Source organism: Mauremys reevesii, linkage group 12, assembly GCF_016161935.1.
Source record: "Mauremys reevesii isolate NIE-2019 linkage group 12, ASM1616193v1, whole genome shotgun sequence".
NCBI classification, from domain to species: Eukaryota; Metazoa; Chordata; order Testudines; family Geoemydidae; genus Mauremys; species Mauremys reevesii.
Window position 1 is genome coordinate 7,960,867 of NC_052634.1, and position 27,980 is coordinate 7,988,846.

General features: G+C 47.7%; 1 protein-coding gene and 1 long non-coding RNA gene across 10 annotated transcripts in view; one reads left to right on the top strand and one right to left on the bottom strand.

Moving 5' to 3' along the window:
- GRIK4 (glutamate ionotropic receptor kainate type subunit 4) overlaps positions 1 to 27,980 on the top strand; it is a 303,138-nt gene that overhangs the window by 263,227 nt on the left and 11,931 nt on the right. For 7 of the 8 annotated variants that reach the window (XM_039496823.1, XM_039496822.1, XM_039496827.1 and 4 more), the window contains 2 exons: positions 17,859 to 17,972; positions 25,942 to 26,051. In XM_039496823.1, the coding sequence (XP_039352757.1) occupies positions 17,859 to 17,972; positions 25,942 to 26,051 (224 nt within the window). The remainder of the gene's footprint in view (positions 1 to 17,858; positions 17,973 to 25,941; positions 26,052 to 27,980) is intronic. The other variant, XM_039496828.1, reaches the window with a different exon arrangement.
- LOC120375852 overlaps positions 21,651 to 27,980 on the bottom strand; it is a 35,878-nt gene continuing 29,548 nt past the window's right edge. For both annotated transcript variants that reach the window (XR_005586835.1, XR_005586834.1), the window contains exon 3: positions 21,651 to 23,139. This is a non-coding gene — a long non-coding RNA (uncharacterized LOC120375852). The remainder of the gene's footprint in view (positions 23,140 to 27,980) is intronic.

Consider the following 27,980-nt stretch of genomic DNA (forward strand, 5'->3'; position numbering starts at 1 on the left):
TTGGTTCAGACCCTACCAGCCAGTGAAGGGGTACTTCCTACACAGGGGTCGGCAACCTTTCAGAAGTGCTGTGCCGAGTCTTCATTTATTCACTCTAATTTAAGGTTTCGCGTGCCAGTAATACATTTTAACGTTTTTAGACGGTCTCTTTCTATAAGTCTATAATATAGAACTAAACTATTATATGTAAAGTAAATAAAGTTTTAAAAACGTTTAAGAAGCTTCATTTAAAATTAAATTAAAATGCAGAGCCCCCCCGGACCAGTGGCCAGGACCCGGGCAGTGAGAGTGCCACTGAAAATCAGCTCACGTGCCGCCTTTGGCACGTGTGCCAGAGGTTGTCTACCCCTGTCCTACAGTATCATGTCTAGTGTTTTTCTCTGGAGCAGCTTCAAATACCTCTTCCCTTGATAGATCCCACAGCCAGATAGAGCTCATACTTGAGGACAGTTTATTTTTCCCTGACATTCAGCACAAATGTAATTTCCTTCTTAATTCCATCTCCTTGTTTCTACTCAATCCACCCTCAGCCCACTAGCAGAGGAGATGGGAGGGAGGATACTTTTTCCGGGTTTATTCAGCACATGGGCTCTCGTACTGAACTGCACATGTGCCGCTTAGGTGTTTGTGGGACTCCCAGCACAACAGGATAGTGGTCCGTGACTGGGGCTCTGAAGCACCGCTCGGATGGGATTGGTGTGACCCCAGCCCTGACAGCATGACCTCGCATGCACCGCACGTGTGAGATCATGCCTCCCAGAGAATGCCATTTTGAGGAGCCAGCAGCATGACTTTGCCTGCACCATGGAGGCCAGCTCCTGCGGGCATGGGGGGATCCCTGTGCTTTTCAAAATGGCATCCCCTGTGCGGGCTACTGGCAAAACCATGTCCAGTTTTGTCTCAGTAGCAAACAGGGGACAAACTATTTAAAAACAGGACTGTCCAGTTTCAAACCAGACGAATGGCCTGTCTAGGCACGACTGCTATAAAATAATAATAATTCACGAGAGACTGAATAATAATTCACTTGGCAGAACTCCCAGTCTAGACACCACTGTACCTGCACCATTGCACATCTCTAGCCAGACGCAAATTTTCTTACCTTTTTAAGGCTGGGGAGGACCATTATGATTATCCAATGCAAGGGGGGGAGAGGCAGTGGTCCTAGTGGCTAGCAATTGGACAGAGACTCAGGAATCCTGGATTCTATTCCTGACTCTGTCACTGGCCTGCTGGGTGACCTGGGGTTAGTCCCCTCACTGCTCAGTGCCTCAGTTTCCCCATGTGTAAAATGAGGAAAATGCCACTGACCTCCTGTGTAAAGTGCTTTGAGATCTATGGATGAACAGTGCTATGTGAGAGCTAGGTATTATTATTATTTATTATGAAGTCTGAACTCCTGTGTACTAAAGGCCATTCACCCAATGTTTGCCAGGAGCTTACTGGGGTGAGCTGCACTGCACAGATCACAGTGCTCCAGTGTAAATCATGCCTACACTCGAGGTTTGCACTTGTGCAGCTAAGCAGTGGCTGCAACGCCAGTATAGACAAGGCCTAAGTCAAAGCCACCAAACTTTGCTGCTCACATCCCTTCCCATTCTAAAGGCCTGAAGTATTCCAGTCCCGTGCCTGGATCCCAGCTCTGAGCAATTTGGGAAAAGCAGCTCAGCCCAACTGAAATTAAATTCAGAGCAGCAATAGGGTTTGTACCTCATTAGTATTTAGGATAGAATCTGAGCTCTGGTTTCTCACTGAATTGGACTTAGTCATTTCTGGGCATGTATGTGAGGTTTTTTCCCTCTCTCTTTTAAATAAAACATGCACATTTGCTTAGTGAATAAAACTGCAAAAGTACCTTAGCTTCATGGGGACTGATTTGCAGCCCACCCTCTAATTTTACAGGCAGTTTTACATTTGCAGGTTTTGTTGTTGTTGCTGTTGGAATTTTTGCATCCACAAACTTAAGCACTGATCCTGCAGATGCTTCGCGCTCAGCACCTGAGTGGCCCCATAGATGTCAGTGGGACTACCCTCGTGTGTAGAGTTAAGCTTGTGGCTAAGTGTTTGCAGGATCTGAGCCTTGGTGGCCATCACCGCAAATCGGGCTCTTTAATGCCAAAGAGGTGGTAAGGTTTTTGGAATGTGACTTTTCTTGGTTGATCTGGCAGGACTAGATGAAGAGGAAACTTCCCCACCCATGAATGATTATCAGTAACATCAAGTATCAGAGGGGTAGCCGTGTTAGTCTGGATCTGTAAAAAGCGACAAAGGGTCCTGTGGCACCTTATAGACTAACAGACGTATTGGAGCATGAGCTTTCGTGGGTGAATGCCCACTTCGTCGGGACATGCTTCCAACGAAGTGGGTATTCACCCACGAAAGCTTATGCTCCAATGCTCCACAGGACTCTTGGTTGCTTAACACAGGGTAAGATTGTCAGTCAGCCCCTTCTTGGCCCCTGTATGCTGGATAATAGGGCTAAGGTGGCGTAAAGGAGCCTTAAATAATCCATATCTGGCCAGGAGAGGATTTTCACAGCATAGTCCCTGTGGATGACAGAGGGAAGGCTGCCCTCTGAGGATCCCCTCAAAAGCCCTGGCAGAATTGAAGCACTGGGCAGGAACCCTGTGGAGATTCCAGGCAGAACTGTGGCCCCCAGGGCAGCTCAGGGAGGCTGCCAGACAGGTCCCCAGAGCTGTCTAAGTTATTCCAGGGGCCTCTCCAGCCTCCAGCTCTCAGAGCAGCCCAGAATCAGGGCACAAGGTTTTTAAAGCCACCATAACCCCTCCTAGGATCCCAGCCCTTAACTGAGTTCTGTGCTTTTCAGTGAAGCATTTTCCATAGTAGTTCAGACCTCTTGTCCTTCAGCTATGTTACCATACCTACAACAGTGGCCAATAACTGATGGTGTAGAAGAAGGCAAAACACCTAATTGCTTATGCGGTGATGTACAGTTGCTTATGCAGTGATTCCTTCCTGACCCCTGCAGGAGGTCTGTTAATGGCCAGAAGCATGAGATTTGGTTACCATGCTCTTAGCCTAGGAAGGTCAGAAAATTATCCATCCCTATTTTAATATCCTGCTACAGTATTTGACTTGATGACTCCCAGTCCCTGGGGCACTGAATCTCCACAGAGCAGCTAGATGCTGGAAGGAAAAAGCATTTCATTGTATTGCTTCTAATTTAACCAGCCATTGATTAAATCTTTAGTGCTGGTAATTCTATTATGGCTAATTCTTCAGGGCCCTAAGATATCGCTGAAAAGAATGCTATAGAAATACAAGTTTGTTATTGACCCAAATAGGCAAGTACATATCTATCGACCTGCACACAAAACTAATTAAGAGCTGAGGAACACGCAGACAGGATGACTCAGGAGATTAGTGAAAGAGACGTCGTCTTTCATATGTAGGTCAGCAGTTTGGATCCAGCTCAGGCCAGTGGTCACATAAAATTGTTACCTTCTGATGGTTGTTTGACGGAGGTGAAATTAACGTGGGAGGACTCCACTCAGTTCCTAATAAAAGTATCCGTATTTCCCAGAAACCACCCCTCTAATAGGTGCCTTTGTGACTCAAGGGCCATGAAGACTGGCCTCCTTTCTCGTCCTTAGAGGTGCGCTCAGGACTGAAGCGCAGTAGCAAGACAGCATCAGACCTTCCTTTGCTATTCCTGCCCTGTGGCTGGATTGAAAACTTCAATCTCCAGTTGTCAGGCTGACACCTTGTATGAGCACTGACTATCACTAGGAAACAGGAAAGAATAACAGAGCTCGCACACTGCTTAGTGTTCAGCACCCCAGCCTGCAGGGATGGGCTGAGAGAATGTCTCTCTTTTTTTTTTTTTCCTTTTACAATATCGTCTCTCTCTTTGAGTCCCTGATGGTTCTCTCATCCTCGAGCCGGAATGCATTCACGAACCAGATACAAGCCAATAACTGTATTTTCAAGGCAATGTGACAGCTTCCCCTTTATTCTGATACAACTGCACTGGCTGCCTTTTGGTAGCGAGTGGCTGGCTATGCTCAGTGTCTGTGCGTCATCTTGTGATGAGACTTCAGGGATTAACTCCTGTGCAGTGACAGCGCTGGGGAGCAAGGTTTGCTGTGAGGGATTCAGAAGGAACAGCTATCAAAGGCTTCCAATCCACCTGTCTCTCATCCCTCATTTTCATAAAGAATGAGACTAAACTAAGGGACAAGTTGCTCACTATACGACTTAATCAGCAGGAACTTAAGCCGCAGCGTCGCTACAAGTCACCCCTGTCGTCCTCATGGCTTATTTATTAGGTGTGTTGTGGCGGCTCGTAAAAGGCTCGAAGCAGGGATCAGAGCCTCACCGTGAGAGGTGCTGCACTGATGTGGAGTAGACAGTCCCTGCCCCAAAGCATTTACCGTCTAGGTTAACAACAAGACGCAACAGGGGGAGGAAACAAACTGCTAGAGAGGGAGGACAAGGTAACAACTGTATGAGCATGTTCCCCAGCAGACTAGCTGTGCACCCAACGTAGGCATCATTTCAATCATCTCTCGAAAGTGCCTGGTTGTGGTGTAGTGGGTTAGTTACTGGCTCCTGCCCTGAGGGGTTTAAAAAGTGGTGTGGGTGGGCTTGAAAGCTGCAGCTCTAAAAGCTGGGCTGATTGGGGAAGTGGCCGCAGCTGGGCCACACCCTAATCAGGCCACAGCTGGCCTGTATAAAAAGGCCATGGAAGCCAGGAGCAAACAGTCTCCCTCTGGCTGTAGAGGGAGGTGGGCCTGGGTGCAGGGAGCTAGACACAGTGTACCTCAGTGAAGTAGGGCTGGGGAAAGGCAGAGGAACTGGGGAGCTCCTGCCTGGAAACCCCCAGGCTGCAGCCTAGCATAAGGCCAAGAGGTACTGGGGGTTGCAGGGGGCAGCCCAGGGGTAGGCAAAGGCAGCAGGTCCAAACCCCATGAATGGCTGATACCACAGTCTGCCCCAGTGAACGGGGGCTAGATGGAGACTGGGCAGTAGCCAAAACTGAGGCAAAGTGGGGATAGTGGGTTGGGGGTTCCCCAGGGAGGGGATACCCAGATTGGTGGGGGACTGTCGGGGGCAGCACCCCAGTTAAAAGGGGACTGGGGTCCAGGGAGGGACACGGGGGCCAAGAGGACAGGCGGATCACCGGCCTGCAGAGGGTGCTCCTGGCTGGCAGTGAGCTAATTCCTAGGACGACCAGGAGGAGGCGCCGCAGGGGTGAGTCCGCACGTCTACACGTGGGTACAAGAACAACTCTTAGGGTTAGCTGTGATGGGCCGGGATAGTATCTTCCTATGGGGGTGTGCAGCACCCAGGACGATGGAGGCCTGGTCCTCTGGATGCTTCCACGCTATCCTCGGGGGTCTCGATGGACCACAGCAACATAAGAAAAATGATAATGCATTCCAGCAAGGTGGGACAATCAGACTACTGTGGAGCTTATAAAGCTCATACTGACTTCCCTAGGGGTTCAGACTCCCACTGACAGGGAGACAGGCCCTGCTTAGAGAGGAGGGTTCAGTGGAGGGCGGTAGGTGAAAACACAAGGCTGTCAGCTCAAGCTCCGCAGCTGGTACTCCAACACAAGGCTGGCCCTGCAGCACCCAGGGCACTAAGATGCCTTGAGTGTGAAAGGGACAAATGCTGTCGATTCTGTTGTGATCAAAACCATTTGGGAATGGGTGGCCTGGCAGGACTGCTGCCAGCCGATGGAGCTTTTCCCTTCAAGGTCACGGGGTTGACTCCAGCTATGGTCAGCAGCAATCCAAGTTCTTACCACTTGATGATTGCCTGGAGTATCAGTCCATTTCCTAGTCAGAAGTATGTCTATCACCACAATGGGCACCTCGGCAGAGAGGCCAAAAATTGAATGGAATTCCCCTCTAGATGAAGGCTCATGTTCATTGGTGTATTGGAGGTACCTATTTTGTGGCTAAAGAGAGGATGTCGGTCTCCCAGGTCTAGTCTTTCACCAGCATGAATTTTGCTTAAAAGTGGAGAGGGGAGAGGAAATCAATCACAAAGCAAACTCTTTAAAAACCCGGTGAAGTGCTGCTGGCAGGTGGGACAAACGACCCGCATTCTCCCCTCCACTGGGTAGCAGTTTGTTCTTTACTTCGCAGTACCATAGGGTGTTGGGTTCAGTTAGAAAAGCAGGGCGGAGGGATGGGGGGTGTAGAGAGTACATTCACGTGATACTGCATTGGCGGATCTGACTCACGTTAAAGCCACTAAGACAAATAGGTTGAGGGGGTGGAAAGAAGAGCTAAAGAGGATAAGCAAAGGCAGTGTCACCGTCTAAGGAAGAGTCTGCCACGTGAGCCATGGACCCCGTGTGACTAATTCTGTCAGAATTCCAACAGAGGTGTCTTTAATTGCCCTGCGTTACATCCTGCAGAACTCGCCTCGAGTTGCACTGAGCTGCTTCTGGTCTTTGCTCTGAATCCACAATAGAGCCCAGATGGCAGGTAGGCAGAAAGCATCAGTGCTGCTTTCAATGGGGGGAGGGATAGCTCAGTGGTTTGAGCATTGGTCTGCTAAACCCAGGGTTGAGAGTTCAATCCTTGATGGGGCCATTTGGGGATTGGTCTTGCTTTGAGCAGGGGGTTGGACTAGATGATCTCTCTCCCTTCCTCCAATAGGACCAGACCCCCTAGGATAGTTCACTTCCAGCCAACCTGGCTGCTCACCGTGCCAGGTCCTGAACACCTCCTTGGAAGGGTGGGGTAGATCCTTGCAATCAGACCCAAACTTGACAGGACCTGAGTGCAAGTGTCAGGCTCCGATCGGGTGCAATCCACACAGCACACACTCAGGCTTGGTTTGGATCAGCCAGTCTCCCATCACAAAGCATGCTGACCACACCAACCCAGCGGGACCCAACTGCGGCCCCTTAGGTTTACGGCGTGCTCTGAAATTAGGCCCAAGCAGACTTTTGGTGTAGGGCACCCTCAACTCTCATTGACTTCAATGGACCCTGAGAGCACTTGACACCTCGTAGGACCAGGTGAGAGTGAAGGGCTTAGAGGATTGTTAAGGGAATGTGGAGTGTTTCACTGCTAGGCCACTGTTTGAATCCAGCCCACCTTGGAAGCGAGCCCTGTCCCCGCTAGTGGCTTGTTCGGTGCTCTGCGTGAAATTGTCGTCTTGCTGTTCCCAGTGGATAAGCATCCACATCCCACAGTTCTTCACCCTTGCTGCTGCCGAGGACTGAAGGAGCCACCAGGGCTGGCTCTAGCTTTTCTGCCACCCCAAGCAGCAAAAAATAAATAAAAAAAAAGACGAGCGGCGGCACTTCGGCAGCAGCTAAACTGTGCCAGTTCTTCGGTGGCAGTTCAGCAGCGAGTCCTCCCTCTCTTCCTCTTCGGCGGCAATTTGGTGGCAGTTCAAAGAGGAAGAGAGGGAATGAGGGACCTGCAGCAGAACTGCCGCCGAAGACCCGGATGTGCCGCCCCAACACCGGACGGAGTGCCGCCCCTTTGAATTGGCCGCCTCAAGCACCTGCTTCCTACGCTCGTGCCTGGAGCCGGCCCTGGGGGCCACAGACTCTGGATTTTCCTTCCATTCCTGGAGGTGGTGACTCAGCATTGGGGTTGAGAGACGCTGCTGGAGGCGAGGCTGGGGGGAGAAGCTTGTCCTGCTACTGATCTCTGTGCTGTGGCTGAAACAGACTTCAGCCCCTGGGGCTTTCAGACTATTGCCGTTCACAAGCCGGCGATTCACACCCCCCCTTAGAAACAGCAGCTCAGAGGGACTTTAAATAGTCCCTCGCTTCAAATGCATGTAACAGTATCAAGTTCCAGGGCCCGATTCTGCTGTTCCCTTTGACTACAATGGGAGCTGCAGCAGGTCCCAACAGGCTACTGTCAAACGCAGTGGACAGCTGGAGTGTAAACAATCAGTACGTGGATCCATACAGACCAGCCACACCCACGGTGCAATTCGGCAGATTTGGTCTGGTCGGTCGGAGCATCACACGTTCCCTTGCAATGCTGAGCACACTCTAACCACTGGCCAGGTGAGCAGGCTCTCAGCTGAACAAACTCTGCTATTGTTAACTCCTTGTCCAGCCTTGTGAGCCTACAGAGAGCCCAGCTGCATTGCAGCTGCATTGCAGACAGTGAAGAATGTAAAGCTGAGTCTACACTAGAGAGCCTGCGCCGACATTGCCCCAGTGTAGACGCAGCGTAGGCCAATGGAAAGAATAAGAACACCACCTCCCTGAGTGACATTAGCTGTATCCAAAGCAGCTCTCTTCCATTGGCACAGCTGTATCTACGCTGGGGTGGAAGGGCTGTTGGCATAGCTTTGTCACTAGGGTGTGTGTTTTTTTCACCCCCCGGCTGACATAGCAATGCCTGTATCAGTTTTAAGTATCGATCAAGCCTCAATATATTTGGTGGGATTAGGTGAAGGGGAATAAAGGCAGCGGGAAATAACCATCCCCCAAAAATGCTAGACTTGGCAAACAGTTTGGATGGCACAAAGCAGGTGGAAGAGGCAGGGTGCCACCCCAGCTACTAGGAGTTTTGCCAGATTAGTTATGTCGTAGGGTATTTCAGATCCCCTCCCCTTGCAGCCAGGACCTGGTAGTTCAGAGGCATCAAAAAACCCATAGGAAGGTGGGGAATATTAGGCAAAGATTTGAGACTCTTTAGAAAGGCCTGGGGGAGGGGGATACGGGTGGGATCCTTGGGCCATAAGAGCCGAGAAAGCACAGGAGCACGGCACAGCTGATTTCTGCCAGCTGTTGGTGCTGGCAGGATGCCTCATGTGGGAGCTGGAGGAAGAAGTATCCACTTGGAGCAGCTGAGACAGGCTGGGGTGGGGAGACTGGGCCAAGTGCTTTGTGAGGCATTACCCACTAGCAGATCAGGACCCTTTGCTGTTGAGAGTTTCAGGTTCAGTTGTAGAGGAGGGTAATGATTTGGCAACGCTGTTTTTGTCCAGATTGGTTCTCCAATCCCTAGCATGGCGTGTAAAAATATCGCACACATGCAGCTGCTCCCTCAAATGCTGTGGTATCCTGCTCTATTAGGCACCACCCTTAGGCAAACCAGAATGAAAATTCTCCCCTTTGATGGACTTGATGGGTGATGAACCATGGAGACTTCTGCCTCTAGATCATCTAGGTCTTCGGCTGGAATCAAGCCTGTTTCCATAGTGACTGAAGGTAGTTGCCATGTGATGGCACTAATTGGCCCTTAGTTGACAGTCTTAAGAACTGAATGAGTCAAGAAGATTGAAGCACCCTTTTCTGTCTCAGACATGGTCCAGGGGCGAAGCACATGAGTGGGCACTGCAGGACGAAGCTTGTGCTGACATTGATCATCATGTCCCTGTTTCTGTGGATAAAACGACTGGATTTTTCAGAAGCTTTTAAGGGATTTAGGAGCAGAGATCTCATTGGAAGTCCAAGACTCTCACGCCTAAAGGTGCTTTGGAAAACCCGGCGCTTCCAGACCTGTCAACCTGGTGTGTGTCACCGGGGGTGAAGTCACACAAAATCATCTGCCCAAAACCACCAAGTCTTTGGGGTTTTCACTGAGTTTTGTTCCACCAGCTTGGCAGGAAGCAGGTGAGAAGTTGAAGGGAGATAGGTTTGTGTCCAATGATTAGGGCATGGGCTTAGGCTGTGGGAGACCCCGGTTCATTTCCTTGTTCCACCAGGGACTTCCTGCATGGCTTTGGACCTTGCACCTCACTTAGTCACTCTGTGCCTGAGTTCTCCATCTATAAAATTAGGATAATTATGCTCCCCTGCTTCACAGGTGTGTTGTGAGGATCTAAAGTGCCTTGAGATCTAGTGATGAGATCTCTATAAAAAACAGGCATTGCTATTATTAAGGGCCAGGGCAGGGATCATCTCCCAGGCCGTCCTAAGGGCCATGGGGAACTGGCATAAGTTCCTTTCTTACCAAACTGTCGACTGACATCACGTGCCATCTATCACCTTTAGTGTCAGGATGAGCCACATCTGCCTTTGCAGTGAGGGAGGTACCGGAGGAGAGAGCCGGGTCCTCTGGATGGAAAATCCCACTGTTTTACTTCTTCAGGCTGTTTAATAGTGTAACAGCTCAGAATCAAGGCTCAGCCTCACCAGATAATAACGTTCCCAGCTGCAGCGCGAGTGTGTTTCCGTGTGTGTGTTCAGAACACAGACAGCATTAATGCTTAATGGCAGCTTTAGTGAAGGCAGGTCATACATTTCATTTCAAACACCAGTCCACCAGGGGATCCTCTGATCCAGCGAGTGTTTTGTTCTCATTTCAGCAGTCTTCTGCTCTGGAAGCATCTGGCAGCGCTACAATAATGCACTTTGTCTTTTTTGAGTTTATTTAACATTTATAGCTGGGACACAGCGTAGACAATGGCAGCATGAGACACACACGTGGCACTTGGGTGGAATGGGGGGAGACTCGAGGCTCGAACTTGGGCAGTGCGCAAAAGCAGCAAGGAAGGAAGATGCATGTCTACCCAAGATGTAGCGGTATGAAATCAAAATAACTTCTGCTTCTGTTCAAGTGGGGAGTGGGTGTAGAGCATTAACATTTGCAAAGCTCCTAGTGTTACTAAGATACGTTGACCTCAGTGAGTCATGTGGGAAAAAAACCCATCTCTCTTGGCCATTTTGAGGCAAAAGGCACAAGCTCTAGTCAGATGATATTCAGGCACAGAGTACAAATGGGTACGGCTCACCAAAGTTTAATGCCATCAGAATGTAGCTCTGTGTGATGTCCCAGTGTGTGTGAGAGAGAGCCTCAGATACTGCACAATAATAATAAAGAAATGAAGGCCCAGGTCCTCTGCATCACAGGGTTTCCACTCTGTGCATCACAGAGAGGGATGGTTTTACACTAGATCTTGGGTAGGTTAGAGCAACCTGGGGCTGCTCTAAGTTCTACCAGTTGGAAAGGTTGTGAAAAGAGAGTATGTGAGCTGGGGATAGCTGGAGCACAGTAAACTCTGCCAGCATCTCCTGCTCACCTTTATGCCAGGGCTAAGGGTGAATTGGTGCTGGGTATGCCTGCTCTGCATCAGATGAAAGCTCCCTGAGGGTGGGGCCTTATCAGCTGGCTAAGTCTGGCTACTTTACTGCCCCTTTGTACTGGTGCTTTAACATCAGGGGAGCTATGCTAATTTACACCAGTTGAGGATCTGACCCTCGGTCAGCAAGTTTAGATGCTCAAAATAATTCCTGGCCAGGAGAAGAAAATGCTGAGAGTTTGTGTGCAAGGGGCCTATATTCAGATTAAAGGACACTTGTGATTCCTTTATATAGGTTTTTCTTTCTTCATCACTGAAGCTGGATATTTTAAAAAGAATAGTTTCTCCTATCTCCACAGTCTCAGGCAGACAGTCTCTTCAAATTTGTATAAGCCTTCTCAATGGACAGTACAGGAAATAGGATTTACTGAGACACCGAGACACGGTAATCTTGGAACAAAGTCTTCCAGGATTGTAGAGGTTGCTTTGCTTCTTGCCAGGACAATCTGACTTAGATACAACATCCGCAAGAGAGGAGAAACTAACATGTAGCCTCTCCCCATGTCTGACCATGATTCTCTCTTAGGGGTACTACTTTCCTCACATAGTTAGTTGCTGAGCTCTCCTGCCTACAAATAAGTCCACTCACTCCCACCTATCTTTTGCTCAACAGCTACCACACAGAAATTGTTCCTGGCACATGTGCGGAATTGATCTTACCATTAGGTGGAGTCACAAACCTCCTCCTCCTTAAAGCACCAAGCCATTTATGCAGCAAGAAAGGTCATCATGCTGGCTCAGTGGCTCCTCTGTATTCTCCCTTCTAAACCTTCCCTCCCAACTTGTGTCATTCCATCTTGGAAAAGCGTGTTCCTGTTTCTGTGCTCAGTCATCTGCACTGGGTGTCTTTTGAGTTTCCACATGTGCCCCAGAATCCTTTGCACTGGCTGCAGCTGTGCTTTGGAAAAAGATGTTGCGGCAGCCAACACAGCTAATTGTTGATCACAACCATGGCTAAAGCTAAAGGTACCCTCGGCTGAGTTGAGATGGGGAAGATACCCCCCTTTGTCACAGGGGAGGACCACGTACACGAAGCTCTGCAGCCAGAGAAGGGATTAAGAAAACTGACCTGTTGATTGATGTGGGACAAGAGCATTCTTAGTGCTATTCCATTTAGCACCTCAGATACAGTCTCTTTGGTGATCTCCTATTTGAGCTATCTTAGGCTTCCCTGAATGGTAGAATTTCTTAGGCTATGGCTACACTTAGCGCTGCCGCGGGAGCGCTGCCGCGGCAGCGCTTTGAAGCACGAGTGTGGTCGGAGCGCCAGCGCTGGGAGAGAGCTCTCCCAGCGCTGCAGGTACGCCACCTCCCTGTGGGGATTAACTGGGGCTCTGATCACACTGGCACTTTGCAGCGCCGCAACTTGCATCGCTGGAGGGGGTGTTTTTTCACACCCTGCTGCAGCGCTGAAAATCTGCACGTGTAGCCATGGCCATAGCTACCATGGCATGCAGATCAATAGATCCAATCTTTGTATTGTGGTGGTACACCTCTACCCTGATATAACGCTGTCCTCGAGAGCCAAAAAATCTTACCGCATTATAGGTGAAATCGCATTATATCGAACTTGCTTTGATCCACCGGAGTGCGCAGCCCCGCCCCCCCGGAGCACTGCTTTACTGCATTATATCCGAATTCGTATTATATCGGGTCGTGTTATATCGGGGTAGAGGTGTATTTATATAACACCAGTTTAATCGAGTATCTAGACACCATGCCAGGTTATGATGATAGATACCTTTTAAAAATACCTTAGGTGGACAGCTGGATAGGTAGAAATTCCCCTCGACCTGTGACTAATTCCAGTCTGAACTTCATAAGCATCATCTATCGCTGCCTCCAAACAGTCTCAACATCTGGCACTGGTTACTCCAATAAATCTTATGTGTCCAGAATGTGACATGAGGTGTAATTAGTCCTGCCATATGTGCAGGGGACTGGGCTAGATGACCTCTCGAGGTCCCTTCCAGTTGTACAATTCTATGTCACCTTCTCGACCCGTGCACCCTGCTAACTCCGGGGTAGATTTTTGCTGCTCTGCTAGCCTTTTTCCACCCCGTCCTTCCTGCAGGTAACCAAGTAGAGCTCCAATAAACAAACATTTTGTTTTTGCTCTTGCTGCTCCTCCTGTATTTGATAGCCCTTTAGCCCAGAGACTTTGAATGGAGGAAAGATTTTTTTTTTCCCCTTTCTGCCAGAAGATGATTAATCCAGTTATTCTTAAGAAAATCCTGCAACAGCAGCAGGCTCAGGCAGCATGCAGAATGAAGCACACATGCAAATTTGCCATCTCACAGTGCATTACAACTAGGGCACGGATGTGGAGAAATAAGTCGCATATTTTATCAGGCCTGCAAGGCTTTATAGTGCATTGACTGCCTTGCAAACCTGGTGAAACTCAGGGATGCCAAACACAAGCTGTTTTTTTTCCCCACCTGCACGACTGGGACAGCTTCCTTGTGCAAATAACAGAAACATATATGTGAGAGAGAATAGTGCAGACCTTATTATGAAAAAACAACAACAATTGATGCCATTAACGAGAGCTATAATAATAAAAATCATATTTAAAATTAAAATCACTTATCTGCATAACAAGATTATTAAATCTGGATGGATATTTTTTAAAATCTAATTTGCTTTGCCCCATTGATGGCACTTTACAACCTTGTGAGAATGTGTGTTGTGTTGCCCTCTAGTGGTTGGCCCACATAAAGGATAGCAGCCTGCTTCTGCTGCCGGCTGATGGAGAGATTCCTTTAATCCCAGGTCTGTGCCGCAGTGCTGACAGTTCAAATTCTGCTGATTATTTCTAATGGGTTATTTCATTTGCTTGTTTTAATTTTATTTAGCTTAAGTAGTGAAACTAAGGTTACTATTTTCACGTTTGGTTTATTACTGATTTCATTTTCTAACTTTTCTAGCTAGCAGTTTCCTACACTGTTTCAGTGCAAAGGGAGAAAATGTTTTTGGTTTTTATAGTTTGTTGTTGTTCATTTATTTCATGAAAACATTTCTGTTCATATTAGACCAAGTATATTTGCTGGCAGTGGTAGTAGACTGTTGTCTCCTTTGCATCTCACAAGCCAGAGAGCCAAACTGCGCTGCAATTCACTGGGGTTCTCAAGCCACAAAACAACTATGGAGCTGCTCCATAGGTGCGACTACAGTATTGAGGGTGCAGTAGCTACTGTTCACGCTGGATCTGCGTTAGATTCTGCACAGGGCTTTGGCTGGTTGCCTGTGGGGTCCGGAAGGAAATATTCCCCTTCCTTGCATTCTGGATTTGTTTTATTTTCTCCTTCCTCTGAAGTACCAGAAATGGCCTTGGCTGGAGATGGGACACTGGAGACAGTGGGGCCGGTGTTCAGAGGATGAACAGAAATTCTTTCTCTGGTGCTTGGTTGGTGGTTCTTACTGATTGCCATTTTCAGGGTGAGGAAGGAAATTTTCCCTAATCAGATTCAAAGGGACCTGGGCGGGGGGAGGGGGTCTTTTTTTCCATGTGTGTGTGTGTGTGTGTGTGTGTGTGTGTGTGTTTTCGGCCTTCCTCTGCAACACAGAGTGCAGGTTGCTTGCTAGGATGATCTGCACATATTTCAATTCCCTGCCATTCCAGGGGCTTCGGGCACTGATGTACCTTGGTCCCTCCTATTCTCGGCCTGTGGCACACAATAGTCTCTGAGCGCTCTGACTGGGCTCAATACAGGAGTAACTGGGTGGGACGTGTGGAGGGGCGAGTTCAGACGAAATGATCTGCTGGTCCCTTCTGGATTTCAGCTCTGTGCTTCTCCCCCATGCCGCCCCGCTCCACCCCAAAGCCTCCTCACAGAATCACAGACCATGCTATGATAGGAGGTGTGTGCCCCCTTTTATGGCCTCCCCAAATCCTGCCCCACATAACAGAACAGTCCTGGTTTCCCGGCATCTGGGGATGGCCACACACCTGTGCTGGGGTAAAGGTGGGTGGGGAAGGCTGGCTTTGCCTCATGAAGGTATATAAAACCTCTTCTGAAAAATAAATACATTTGGTGGGGGGTAGGTTCATAGCGTCCCTCACTTCATTTTAAGCTTTGGGAATTCAGGGGTGGTGGAAGGTGCAGTAGTGACAGCTGTGGAGGCTGAAATTCACTCCCCCAGAGCAGAGCCAGCGTGGGAGCAGTAAGGAGAACTCCCCCATGCTGATCCAGCCAGTGTTTTGGTGGCTTTGGTGACATGGCCACCAGTGTCTCTTCATCCTGCCACTTTACCGTTGTATTGAACTTGGCAAACTCTCTTCTCTCAGCCTGACGGGTGCTGGATAAAGGAAAGCACTGGTTCCTCCAAGTGCTTTTTAAAGGGCCCTTCCCTACTCCCCCTGAAGTCACTTGATTTCAGTGGGTGTAGAATCAAGCCCATCACCCTTCCTTTGGGATTTGCACAGGTTGAAAAAGGATAAAGATCTTTTTTTGAAAAAACAAACCAACCCTGAAATAATCTTCATTCCACAAGGAGCAAGGGTTGTTTTTTTTGGGGGGGGGGAGGGGGAGGTCATGGAAATCTTTGGTTTCACAAATGTTGGTTTGAAAAAGTTCAATTTTTTTTTATATTTCCTTTTCCTTTCCTTCTTTCTCTGCCTTCCCTTTCATCCTCTCCTCCTCTTCCCCCCCCCGCCTTTTTCTTCCATTTTGTCCATGAAAAAGTGGGACAGGGGAGAGAGAAAAGCAAAAGGATTTGGTTCAAAAACAATTTCAGAAAAACAAAGGTTGGCAAGTTCCCCGCTCCCCACAGGCTGTTTTTTGATTCAGAATATTTTTGTCCCCAAAATATTTGACCAGTGCTATTTGGGGCTCTTTTCTTGCTGATATTCTCTTTTTGTTTCTGCCCAAGAGGAGAACTGGTTGCAAAGACTAAATGGAATGTTTCATGGGGATGTACCGGTTTCAACAGAGACGGACCAATGGACTCACTCACTCTCTATTGCCTGATGGTTAGCTCACTGACTTGGGATGGGTGAGCGTGAGGCTCTGTTTGATTCAGAGAGATCTGCGATGAAAAACTCTGCTCTGATTCAGGCCGAGCCGGGTCTTGAAGCTATCTCCCCCACATCACTGGCCAGCACCCTAACCACTAGACCATAGTCTCACACCTTTGCAAATTAAAAAGCTCAAGTTTTGCTCTGTAAATGGACAATTTGATCCAATTCTGTTTTTTGCAAAAATGTTCAAAAGCTTTCAGGTTTGTTCCACTCTGGAAACCTCAAAAATTGCTGCCGGATGGAAAGGGTCATCTGGAGCCAAGAGTATAAAAAGGATTTACTAGAGCTGTTTTGTGACTTCTATCCAAACTGCCATCTGTCTCTCAGATGCTCAATCCACATCAGTGTCATTCTCATCAAGTCCTTCATCTCAGTGTCACTTTCCTCCTTTACATTATCTGTCATCCTACTCCTTGTCCCCATGCAAAGCTTGCATTCAAATACCTCTTCTGATCGTTGAGAGAGTTCGGAGCTGGTGCCAAACTCCTGTGATTTTTATCGGCAGTCTTACGAGTTTGTTTAAAAAGCTCCATCTCGTGGAGTCAAGTGATTACATGAGACACTCAGCTTTCATTTGTTTTAAAAAGTATATTTCTAGCCCGCAGAGTTGCGGTGGAGAAATGCTTGAAAAATGTGACTTGAGCCACCACCTAAAAGTTCAAAAACCTAGAAGGTCAATGCAAAGAAACTATTATTTTTTTATCTCGTGATTTTTAAGCCAATCTCATGTTTTGTTTTGTTTTTTGTTTTTCATGCCTGACTCATGATTTTTAAACTCTTGGGGTTGGCAGTGCTGCAGACTTTGTGGCTTGGGAGGCATCTCTAATGATCTTGTTTAAACTGTGAGCTCCCTCCTGTGGCACTCTGTAAGTAACAAGAATCCTGTTTGGAAAGAGGAGGACATGTCTTGTGGGGTCGGGCTTGTCTCCTCTTCAAACCATTACAACACTCAGTGGTTCTACAGTTGTTTTCATCCAAGTATCTCAAAATGGCCTGGGTATGTGGTTAGAGTGATGGACAACAGACTAACTAAGTGTCTCATGGAAGGACATCCTTATGGTGTCTGACCTCATGGTCGACCACGGAGAAGATGGAGCGATAACACTGAGCAAGATCTCAGAGCTGTGAATGTGAATGACCATCAAAGGGAAAAATATGCCCACAGGTAGCAGGGAGGGAATTGTGAGACCAGCCAAGGACATCCATGGTCTACAGAGCCAGGGAGTAGAGTAGTATTTTGCAGATGGATAAATTGAGGTAAGAGCATCTCGGAACTCCCTGTGCCCCTGCTTACTATGGTCAGGAAGAGGGGGAGAGCCTGGGAGGTGAATGTCTCAGAGCCCTGATCTTGAAAAAGGGAGAATTGGTCTTTGTTCTAAGCTTGGCCTAAGGCTTAGTGAGGCTGGTAGAGCACTGACTGCTCCTGGACAGCAACGCACTCTGCAGTGACGTGGGGTGAAATTTAACCCATGCAGATTCCCTGCACAAGGCCTAGGCTCTGTCTAAGTGGGGCCTAGGCCTTACCCGAAGTCCTCTGCTCAAGGTGAAGTTACACCTAGGAGGGAAACATCCTGTCTCATTGACGTCAATGGCAGAACTCTCATTGACTTCAGCAAGGCCAGGATTTCCCTCCTAGTGAATAGGTTGGTCTCTCTGGCCATGGGTTTTGCTGACTCTGTGGGGATGAGTCCTTTGGGGCTGGAGATCCTTCTGCTAGGGGTGTGGTTTCTCTGCCCACCTGGGCTCCAGCCTTTGGGGTGGGCTGTTGATCTTCTCTGCATTCCTTCCTCTTTAGAAAGCCGATTTGGCAGTGGCTGGCCTGACCATCACGGCTGAACGGGAGAAGGTGATTGATTTCTCTAAACCTTTCATGACTTTGGGTATTAGCATTCTCTACCGAGTTAATATGGTAAGAGACTTATTTTATAACCATGTATGTCATTAGTTATTTGCATGCAAACACACACAGTTATTGGGGAATAATGAATGACTCAGATGAATATTTTGGTTTCTTATTTAAACGCAAATGTGCTGGACCCTCCTCCCCTCCCCCCGACACCCTGTTTAAGCTGCATGGGTTTGTTGTAGAGACACTGCCATTCAGACTCCCAGTGCCAAATCCCCCATGGAGCTCTCCCTGGTTCCAGGGGGAGCTCAGCGCACAGAGGACTGCACAATCTGCCCCTACCCGACTCAAAGGGTATGTCTACACTGCAATCACCCCAGCCCCTCTGGCACCGAGTCTTGGTGCCTGGGTCGGCCGACTTGGGCTCGAGGGGCTTGGGCCGCGGGGCTAAAAATAGCACAGTAGAGGTTTGGCGCCCAGGCTCCAAATCCCATCCCCCTTGCGGGGTTTCGGAGCCCGGGTTCCAATCTGAGCTTGAATGTCCACCTGCAATATTTAGCCCTGCAGCCTGAGTCAGCTGCCCAGCCCAGCGGCAGCCATGCTGCGGCTCTTTCATTGCAATGTAGGTGTACCCTAAGAGGCTCATCCAAAGTCCATGAAGTCAGGGGAAAGGTTCCCATTTAGTTCTGTAGGCTCTGGAGCAGGTTTCGAATGCAGCAGGTGCACTACCATTACAAACAGTGCAGCTTATTGCTAACCAGCCGTGCTACTTTCCGGCATCATTTCAAGGTGTTTCTGAAGACAAGCAGGATTGGGCCTGGTTAGTATTTGGATGGGAGACCTCTAGAGTTTGCTTATCTAAAGTGTACACCTCTATCCTGATATAACGCGACCCGATATAACGCGAATTTGGATATAACGTGGTACAGCAGTGCTCCGGGGAGGGGGCTGTGCACTCTAGCGGATCAAAGCACGTTCGATATAACGCAGTTTCACCTATAACGTGGTAAGATTTTTTTGGCTCCCGAGGACAGCGTTATATCGGGGTAGAGGTGTATAAAGTGGTATTATAAACTAGGGGCCTGATCCTGTCACCCTTACTCACTTGAGAAGTAAAATACAAACTTACTCCACAAGTGATCCCGTTGATTTCAGTGAAACTACTCCGAGCGTAAGGGATAGCTCAGTGTGATTGAATCTGGCCCTCAATAGAGGAACATCTAGGGAGTCAGAGGAGGTGTTAGTGATTCAGATGGCTCTATGTCTGTACTGATCCAGTGCCCCAAGGAACAGTGCTGCCGGGTGGGGTTGTGTTTTGGACAAGATGCAAAGTAATATTACTTGGTATCATGCTTTTTCATCCTTAGATCTCAAGGCCCTTATAAACGTGGGCAGATATTATTGCCATATGATAGCTGGGAAACTAAGGCACAGCCAAGTGAAGTGACTTGTAGGACAGGCAGACCTCCAGGTTTTCCCAGTCAATGCCTATGTGAGCCACCTGAAGTCAGTTGAGCTTCCCAGGGGTAACCGAGGAGACTGTGGCATTGAGGTTGTTCATAACAAGATGCTGTAATATACCTAGTTGGTGTTTTGATATGTGCTTTGTAGGCAATAAGAAATACAGTCTTGATTACCCATCAGCTGAACAACAACAACAAGATAAAACAATTAAAACCTCTTCTATCCCTCCCCTCGCCCTGTCTCAATACACAAGGCTGTTAAAGATGCAGCATCTGACACGAACGTAAACAAACTCGCACATACGTTATCTGTGTGCCGGGTTGTCTCCTGCCAAGAACAAACAAGTAATTAAAATCTAGTTAAAATTCCATTTCCTCTGGTACGTGCAGAATGAAGGATCAATGAGTTAACTGATCAAACAGGATCAGACCCTTTCATGCTTTCCAAGATCAAATGCATGTAAATATTCCTGCCTTGCAATGCATGCTTTCTGCAACTCCAGCTCCCTCCATGTCCCAGATGTGTTTCTGAGAATTTCAACCTGCTTGGGTTCTGGTGGGGTTTTTCTTTTCTCTTTCTCTTTCTCACACACGTTTAAAGGGAGGGGAATTGAGTATTGAGCATGCTTTGCTTCTGTCTTACTCTGTGACCTTGGGCAACTTCCCTCACCCCAAACACAAGCCTTACTTACCTGTCATGCAGGGAAGTGGCTGTTAGAGGGCTTATTCCTTCACCCTCTCACTTCCCTGGTCCTTCTCACATGAACAGAGAGCAACAATACCCGAAGTCCAAAGGCGCAAACAATTCAATGTTTATTGCGGTGAACTTCCAGCGAGTATGATTCCAGTTTCCTTCTTTAGTGTCGCCCTTCCCAGCTCTGACACCACAGAGCCTTGCCTGTGTCCCTGTTTCTGTTCCTATCCCGTTCCCATTTCCCCCTTTAGCAAAACATGATCCCAATTCCCCCATCCCCAGTCCCTGTTCCCATTCCCCCACCCCTTACTTCCTGATTGACTGAAGACTATATAGTAAAACTTGAGTTCTGCTTAGCTATACCTTAACCAATCATTTTACTGAAATTTAACTAACCACTCCTAACATACTGTAACATGGTTATTTATATCCCACCACCTTAATTGGTTTACACCCAACAAAATTAATTATACAGCAGACAGAAACAATCACAGAACCAGACAGATATTATACAGACAAACAATAGGGAAGTGGAGACTACAGTGATAGAAAAATACAGAAATGAGGATTTCACATCCCAGCTATTGATAAGTGAGTTCTTGCCAGACAGGATGCTATCAAACTAAGTTTCCTTTTACATCTTCCAGGCTCTTCCCTTTCTCTGGAGGTGATGGAATATCAGGGCAGGATTGTATTCCTAACAGCCAATAGCACCTTATTTCAATGTGACTAGTTTGGAATGTGAGGATGTGACCATAAGCTTCCCAGTTTATGGCTGCCTCTGCTGCTTAGCCGAAGAACCAGGCCTCAGACTGTCACAGTAAGAGAAGGCCCTTACACAGACAGACAGTGATTTTTTTATTCTTTCTTCTATACCTCTATAACTACCGAAGTGATAAGAATGCACCTCAATTCTTAAAGTATAAGCCTTTGCAGACAGGCCTGAATATCTATATCCTAACAGTGGCAAGGATATTAGTGCAGGGCTTTGGGGAGGTAACGCCCTCTAAGGGTGCGGCGTTAACTGTTGCTGCCCCTGAATCTAGACGAACATTTGAAACTGCTGCAGGTCTAAGAAGTGTTTTGCAAATATTGTTGTGCCGTGGGTCTGTTACTCAGGGCTAAATCCTCAGCTATCTCATCAAGCATCAGTGCACAGAATAGCCAGCATCAGCACATAGGAATTGTCACGCTTAATCAGACCAGCTGTCTGTCTTCAACAGACACCCTGCACAAACACCACTCAATGGTGAACCACTGCGGTTGCAGTATTTCCTGTGCCACAGCTGCCTGGGGGAAGTGGTGAGCAATCACTGGTGGATCTGTTTAGCAGCAGATCCCATCCGCATACCTCTTCCCCCCCACTCGCTATCCTTCCAAACCCTGCCGTGCAGGGATAACCCTCAACCCCCAGAGATGGATTCCGTAGCTTCAGCCGCCACAAACCCTCTCCACCGCAGCACCACTGCTCAAGCAGCAGCAGAGTCACCCCAGGTGCCCTGCATTAAGTCCCTCTCCTGCCCCCTCGGAGTGGGTAGGGTTTCCCACTTTGCAGGAAGGTAGTGCATAAGAGCAGTGTGGCAATTAATGAATGAAACCAGTAAATATTTATTTAGCGGGGGAAGGCATTAGAGCTAATCGTTGTAGTTTTCCTTCAAGGATTCCGTTTGCAGAGCAGACGAAGGCAACTCCAGATCCCCACCTGCTCTTCTCCTTTCCCATTCCTCGCACACGGAGAACTGCAGCTGACGTATGTTAATCCACGGCTCCAATCAGAGAGTTCCTAACAAATAACTACAAATAAATGTCCTGCCGAGGAGTTGGCTCCACGTCTCAGCTCCCCACACCCACAGCTTAATGACATTGTCTTTTATTTTCTGTTTAACCTCAGTTCCAAATCCTTTCTCCGCCCGCCCCCATCCGACCACCGGGCTGTGTGTCTTTCCTATCACACATAACCAAATATGGCAGCTTTAAATGGGGCTGTCATTTTTCTCGGTTTCACGTGTTGTGATATAATCAAGTATGGATTTCTGACACGGGGACTCTAATGGACTTTCTGACTCACGGGCTGCTGAGAGAGAGTCTCCCCCGCCCCCTGATCTTTGTCCAGCCATGGGGATACTGCGGAGAGAAGCAGAGAATGAACATGAACTCTAGACAAGTGTTCGGACCAGGAAGGGGGCTGTTTTCTGTAGGGATCTGGGGGCAGTCGAGCAGGAGAGTATTATTTGTCTTACAGTAACGATGCTGAGAGCATTGTCCCATTGTGCTGGGTGCTGCCCAGACACATGGTGAGTCCTGGCCTCCAAAGACTTACAATCTAAATAGACAGGACAAAGGGTGCCCAAGGTCATACAGCAGGTCAATGGAAGACTCCCACAACAGCTCATGCTTTGAGCTCCACAGCTTCCCAGTTCAGTCCTCAATGTAACAACTGTCCCAGGTGCAAACATTTTGGCTTTGACCTGGCACAGAGACCAAGCGGCTGGGCTGGCTTATAAAGAAAAAAAGTGCTCCCCTCCCCACGAGGTACAAGAAATAGAATTTATGATTCCTCCCTACGTTGGTGAAAGACAGGACCGAAAAATATCCCAAAGAAAGACACACAGCAAAGGTGTTACTCTAAATAACTATAAAGAGCATCAGGAATGTGGCCCACAATAACCTAATAGCCAGCTCTGAACCAGAGCTTCCTTATAGCTAAGCCCTTTTCCAGAGGTGTTGGCTGCTTATTTCAATCCAGGGTTTTGTGCCTCGGGCTAACTTCTGAGTCCCATTTGCAAACTTGCTGCACTTGTGCTTCCTGCAGGGATTGTCCAAGCTGGCTCTGCCAATGAGCAATAGCAGCATCCAGCAGCCATCAGTAGTTTTTGCCCAGGAGTATATGTGTAACCCACTGGTCAGCATGTTAGACATCTCCCCGCTGGTCCTGTTTCACAGACGTGAATCTTACATCCCAGAGTGCCTGGTTCTCGAGTCTCTAACAGCTTGAGCTAATATATTCAGTTCTAGAGGTCTCCAGTTCATTTCCAAGTGTCGGCTGCCACACATTCGTCTCCCTCCTTGTTTTCTAGAAAAGATAAAGACAGACAGAATATTACAATGGGTAATGAAAGGAAGAGAGAGGAACCAAAGATGAATGTAGTCTGTTTCACGGTTCATTCCTATCCCCATTCACTTGCATGTTGGGTCTGGGGTTTTTGTTTTGGTCCATCTTGACTTGAATTTGGGCCTTGGTTTGTTTTATAAGGCTCTGGAGATGTTATGATAGACCAGGGATAGGCAACCCCTGGCACGCATGCCAAAGGCGGCACGCGAGCTGATTTTCAGTGGCACTCACACTGCCCGGGTCCTGGCCACCGGTCTGGGGGGCTCTGCATTTTAATTTAATTTTAAATGAAACTTTTTAAACATTTGAAAAACTTTATTTAATTTACATACAACAATGGTTTAGTTCTATATTATAGACTTATAGAAAGAGGCCATCTAAAAACGTTAAAATGTATTACTGGCACGCAAAACCTTAAATCAGAGTGAATAACTGAAGACTCGGCACAGCACTTCTGAAAGGTTGCTGACCCCTGTGATAGATCTTGTTGGGAATGAGATTTTGGAACACCACCCAGAACTAGGGCAAATTAAGCAAAGGGGGCTTTTTTGCTGAAAAATTGGAGTTATTTTTTACCAAAATCCTAATTGGTTTTGAATTCCCAAAGTTCAAAAATCTATGAAAATCCATTTTTGCTTCAAATCAGGCATAGTTCATTGTGAAACTCACCTCTGCAGGACAATTTCCCTTAACAGTCACTGACATTTCTCAGCCTGGAAAAAATATATTGTGGCTATATTTCTTAGGGAATTTTTTTTTGGTGGGGGGCAGGGGGAGAATGAATTGCTTTGGGTTTAAAGACAGCTACATAATTGGGAGTCTGATTTGTGAGGGAAGCGGGTTTCATAGGGGTTAGGGGTTATTTGTTCTTGTTATTACTTTGTAGTGCCATACCTGGGCAAAGTAAGCCAGTGGACTAAGGGGAAAGTGAAGTGGCTCTCTGTTGAAGATGAGTCCCATGTAAAGCAAAAGATCTCACAATTCTACAGCTGCCTCACTGGAAGTTCTTTCTCTCCGGGACAGACTGGGGGATGACTGCTCAAGTGAGCTGGATTGAGCAAATGCCAGTATATGCTTGTGGGAGGCATCAGAGTGAGGTACCAGTAAGGAAGGTACAGAGAACTCAGTTGAGATGTAATAGAAGGATCTATATACCAAGTCTCAATGTCCATCTCTCAGAGCTTGGAAATGATGCAGAGAGGGTGGAGAAAAGGCCATTTCTAGTCTGACTTTAATATAAGAAGATCTAAGTCTCAGCTGGCTTCAAGATCACAAGTGCTTTAGGAAATCATACACTAGGATGTTTGGTGATTGTGTGAGGGACTTAGCCGTCTATGCGGAAGTTGTAGATTCCTATGAGCAACAGGTTCATAGCCTAACTGGGTCAACTCAGTTCTTCATCCTTTCATAATGGATCACTGAGTTGCATGCTTTTTCCTGTGTGTGTCTTTCTGCTGAGACCTTAAAAGCAAGTAGTTTGATTTGCACAAATGCTGAGCACCCACAATGCCCACGCAGGTGTCAGGGGCCCAAAATCTCTGAATAACACATCACAAGATGCTTTCTTCTTTGCATGGATATTAAGGAACCTATGGAGCTTATTCTGAAGGAGCAAGTCTTTATGCCAGTGTGCTTTGCCTCATTTTTTACTCCTCCCCCGTGTATGCAGCGTGCAGTGGTGCTGAGGGATTGTAGCTCTCTCTATTTCAGAAGCGCTGTATCTGAGTGGTTTGGAGGAGTGAGAAAAATTCTCAGCAAAACGGGACATGCTCAACATTTGAGATTCACCCCAATAAGAAAACTTCATGAAATTTCACAATTTTTTCTGCTCAAAAATTAAAGAATTTTGAGAGAAAAATGGCCTATTTTTTCCAGCAGAGGAATGTCTGTTTTCAAACAAAGGTGGCTTTGCAGAGAAAACTTGAAATTCAGACACGTTTCCTGAGATAAAGTAAGCATTTTACTTAATTTTGCAGGAAAGGATCATTTCAAGGGCTGGAGAAGCAACATGGCAAATATTCTCCATTTCTCACTCTAATGGGATTGGATGCTCTTTTACTCACCTACAGATGCTCCCATTTACCACTACCTGGCTGCTATGTAAAGATTATTTGCATAAGTAATGATTGCAGGACCAGGGAATCACACTTTTGAGATCCTTCAGGTTCACTATAGAAATGTAAAAGAAAGATATTGGGTCAACTACCTCACTGGTGTATCTCCAATGAAGTCAGTAGAGTTATGCCAGCAGTAATTTTAGCTCAATGGGATATAAACCTTCATGCTTCAAGGTATATGTCAACCTCTAACTAATGAGGATCAGGAAGGAACTGTCCCTAAGGGTAGGTTATCCCATTACTGCAAGGTTTATTGCACCTTCCTCTGAAGCAGCAGGTTCTGGCCACTGTCTGAGACAGGATCCTGGCCTAAGTGGAGCCCTGGTCTGATCTGGTCTGGTGATTCCCATGTTCTTATATTCCTATTATAATCAAAGTGAAGGGGTAAAGAAGAGGGCCCTACTGGGAAATACATGTTGACTGGTGAGCTGCTGCAGAGTTTAATGCCTAGTTCCTTTTGCCCTCTGCTCTACCTGCATCTCCTCCAGATGATTTGCTGATCCCTTCTCTTGTTTGCCTGCATTAATCCTGCGTTGCTCCTGTGATTTCACTGCCGGTTCTATGTGTGTCATGGTGTTATTTTGCAGAATGGACTTCTTGATTTAAAAAACAAAAACCTGCTGGACTCTTTTTGTCTCCATCTTAGGGGCGCAAACCCGGCTACTTCTCTTTCCTGGACCCCTTTTCTCCTGGTGTCTGGCTCTTCATGTTACTTGCCTACCTGGCTGTCAGCTGTGTCCTCTTCCTGGTTGCTCGGTACTGTTACTTATATTCCAGTTCCTTTCCCATCCTCATAGTGCCACCTAGTGTCAGAATTTGAGAACTCCATGGGGGGTGCGGGGAGGGGTTAGGTTGGGGGGTGTCTGCTTCGGGCAAAAGTTTGGGAGCAATAGTAATGGGGGTTGGGTGTCAGATCATTCACCACCCACATCTGTCTGTCTTTGCTGTTTAGACACATGCACAAACACATGCCACTGATGCAAATGGCAGTCCTGTGACTCTCATTGAGAAGTACTGGCATCGTCGCAATAAGACGGGCAGTAGCAGATCAGCATGTATTTGGCTGCATTGGTATTAGCCAGAGCCGGAGGCAGCTTTCAAGTCTGGAAGGGGGAGGTTTGAGATTAGGTCTCATGGAGCACAAATGGGCAGAGCCTTGCTCTGTTTGCATGCTAAATTCATCCCAGAGAAGCCCAGCTGAGCGCTTTCAATGGGAACCATGAAAGCCAGCAAATCCGGAGAGATGACAGGATGTAGAGATCGTCCTCAGAAAACAAGTTCACAAGTGTTCCCAGGATTTCTGCTGGTTTCTCCAGCCTGTCAGGGCCCTGACTGTACAGAGATTGGAAACAGCATTAGCATCTTTCTGGAGACTCACAGTTTAAGCACTGGTCTTGCTGGACCAGTGTCAGCTCAGGTTACCTGTGGCCAGGTGTAATCATATTACTGAAGGCTCCTCGGCAGTAGTTCTCCAGTCGTGGAGGGAGAGGGGGACGACCGACCATGCTACAATGCTGTTTTCCCCTGACCCAGTAATAACATGGTTCTTTTGGGAGCCTAGATGGGCTCCTCAAATGTTCTCTATGTCCTGGCAGTGCCCAAGGGCACTGTTTCAGGGCCTGGCTAATACCCAACCTTCATTACAAAATGGAGCTGTGTAGTCACTGGGTCTCCTGGCCTGGCTGGAGTTGTAATGTTGACAGGGCTTTAATGGTTTTCAGAATTGTGTTACAGCTTCAATAACACAGCTCTGTAAACCATTTAACAATGCAGTCAGGCACTGTGTGCACTGACATTTGGAGCCAGGGTACCCTTCTGTACATGTTTTAAACATGATTCTCTAGGATGGTGCTTACATGGTTTCTGATCTCAGTGGAGGCAGATTCTTAGAAAATACTCTCCCAATGTGCTCAGGAGTTTGTAGCTCACTGCAGGCCTGTTGGCCCCTGCGATTGGCAGAAAAGCTTCTCTTGGGACAGCATTTCGCTGTCAAACATCCAAAGAGAGGAAATGCCACCTCTCTGGAGTCACAACAAGGCACAATGAGATCCAGAAGCAATAATACATACCGTAGTTTGGCTAATGTCAGTGTGAGCCGCTGGAGTCCGCACCCAGTTACCAACACAAGCTGCAACCGTAGCATCAAAAAATCAACTGTCTGGGGTCTGGTTTTATTAATAACACCACCACATGCCCCCCAACTCCAGCCTTCTCCTCCGGTTTGGCTGCTCCTATGGTTCCTCCCCATCTGCTCCAGCTCCTAGATCCCTCTCCCAGAGGGCTGCTCCCAGTTCCATGTGGAGTGTAGGGAAGCACACCACCCTTAACAATCATTAATCTGCAGATCCGTCTAGAGTCCCAGACTCCTGCTTAATGGCTGAGTCAGCCAGAGAATCCAGCCACCTTATTACACTGACAAAGTTTGAACCAGTTCCCTCTTGCAGCAAATATGCCTGTCCATCCCTTAGGCCACTGTGCATGCCTCAGTTAGTAGAAGGAGGAACCCTCACTCAGAAAAGAGTTGCACTGCAGGAACAAGAGTCCCTCCAGCCTGACAACTCGTGTGTGCCTGGGCCGCATTTCTAAGGATGCTGGCTGCGAGAGCAAGCCAGCCACAAGAAGATTTCTCCTCCTACCAGGAAAAGGGGGGTGAAAAAGAGACGTGGGCCTGGGGGGTGAGAAGGA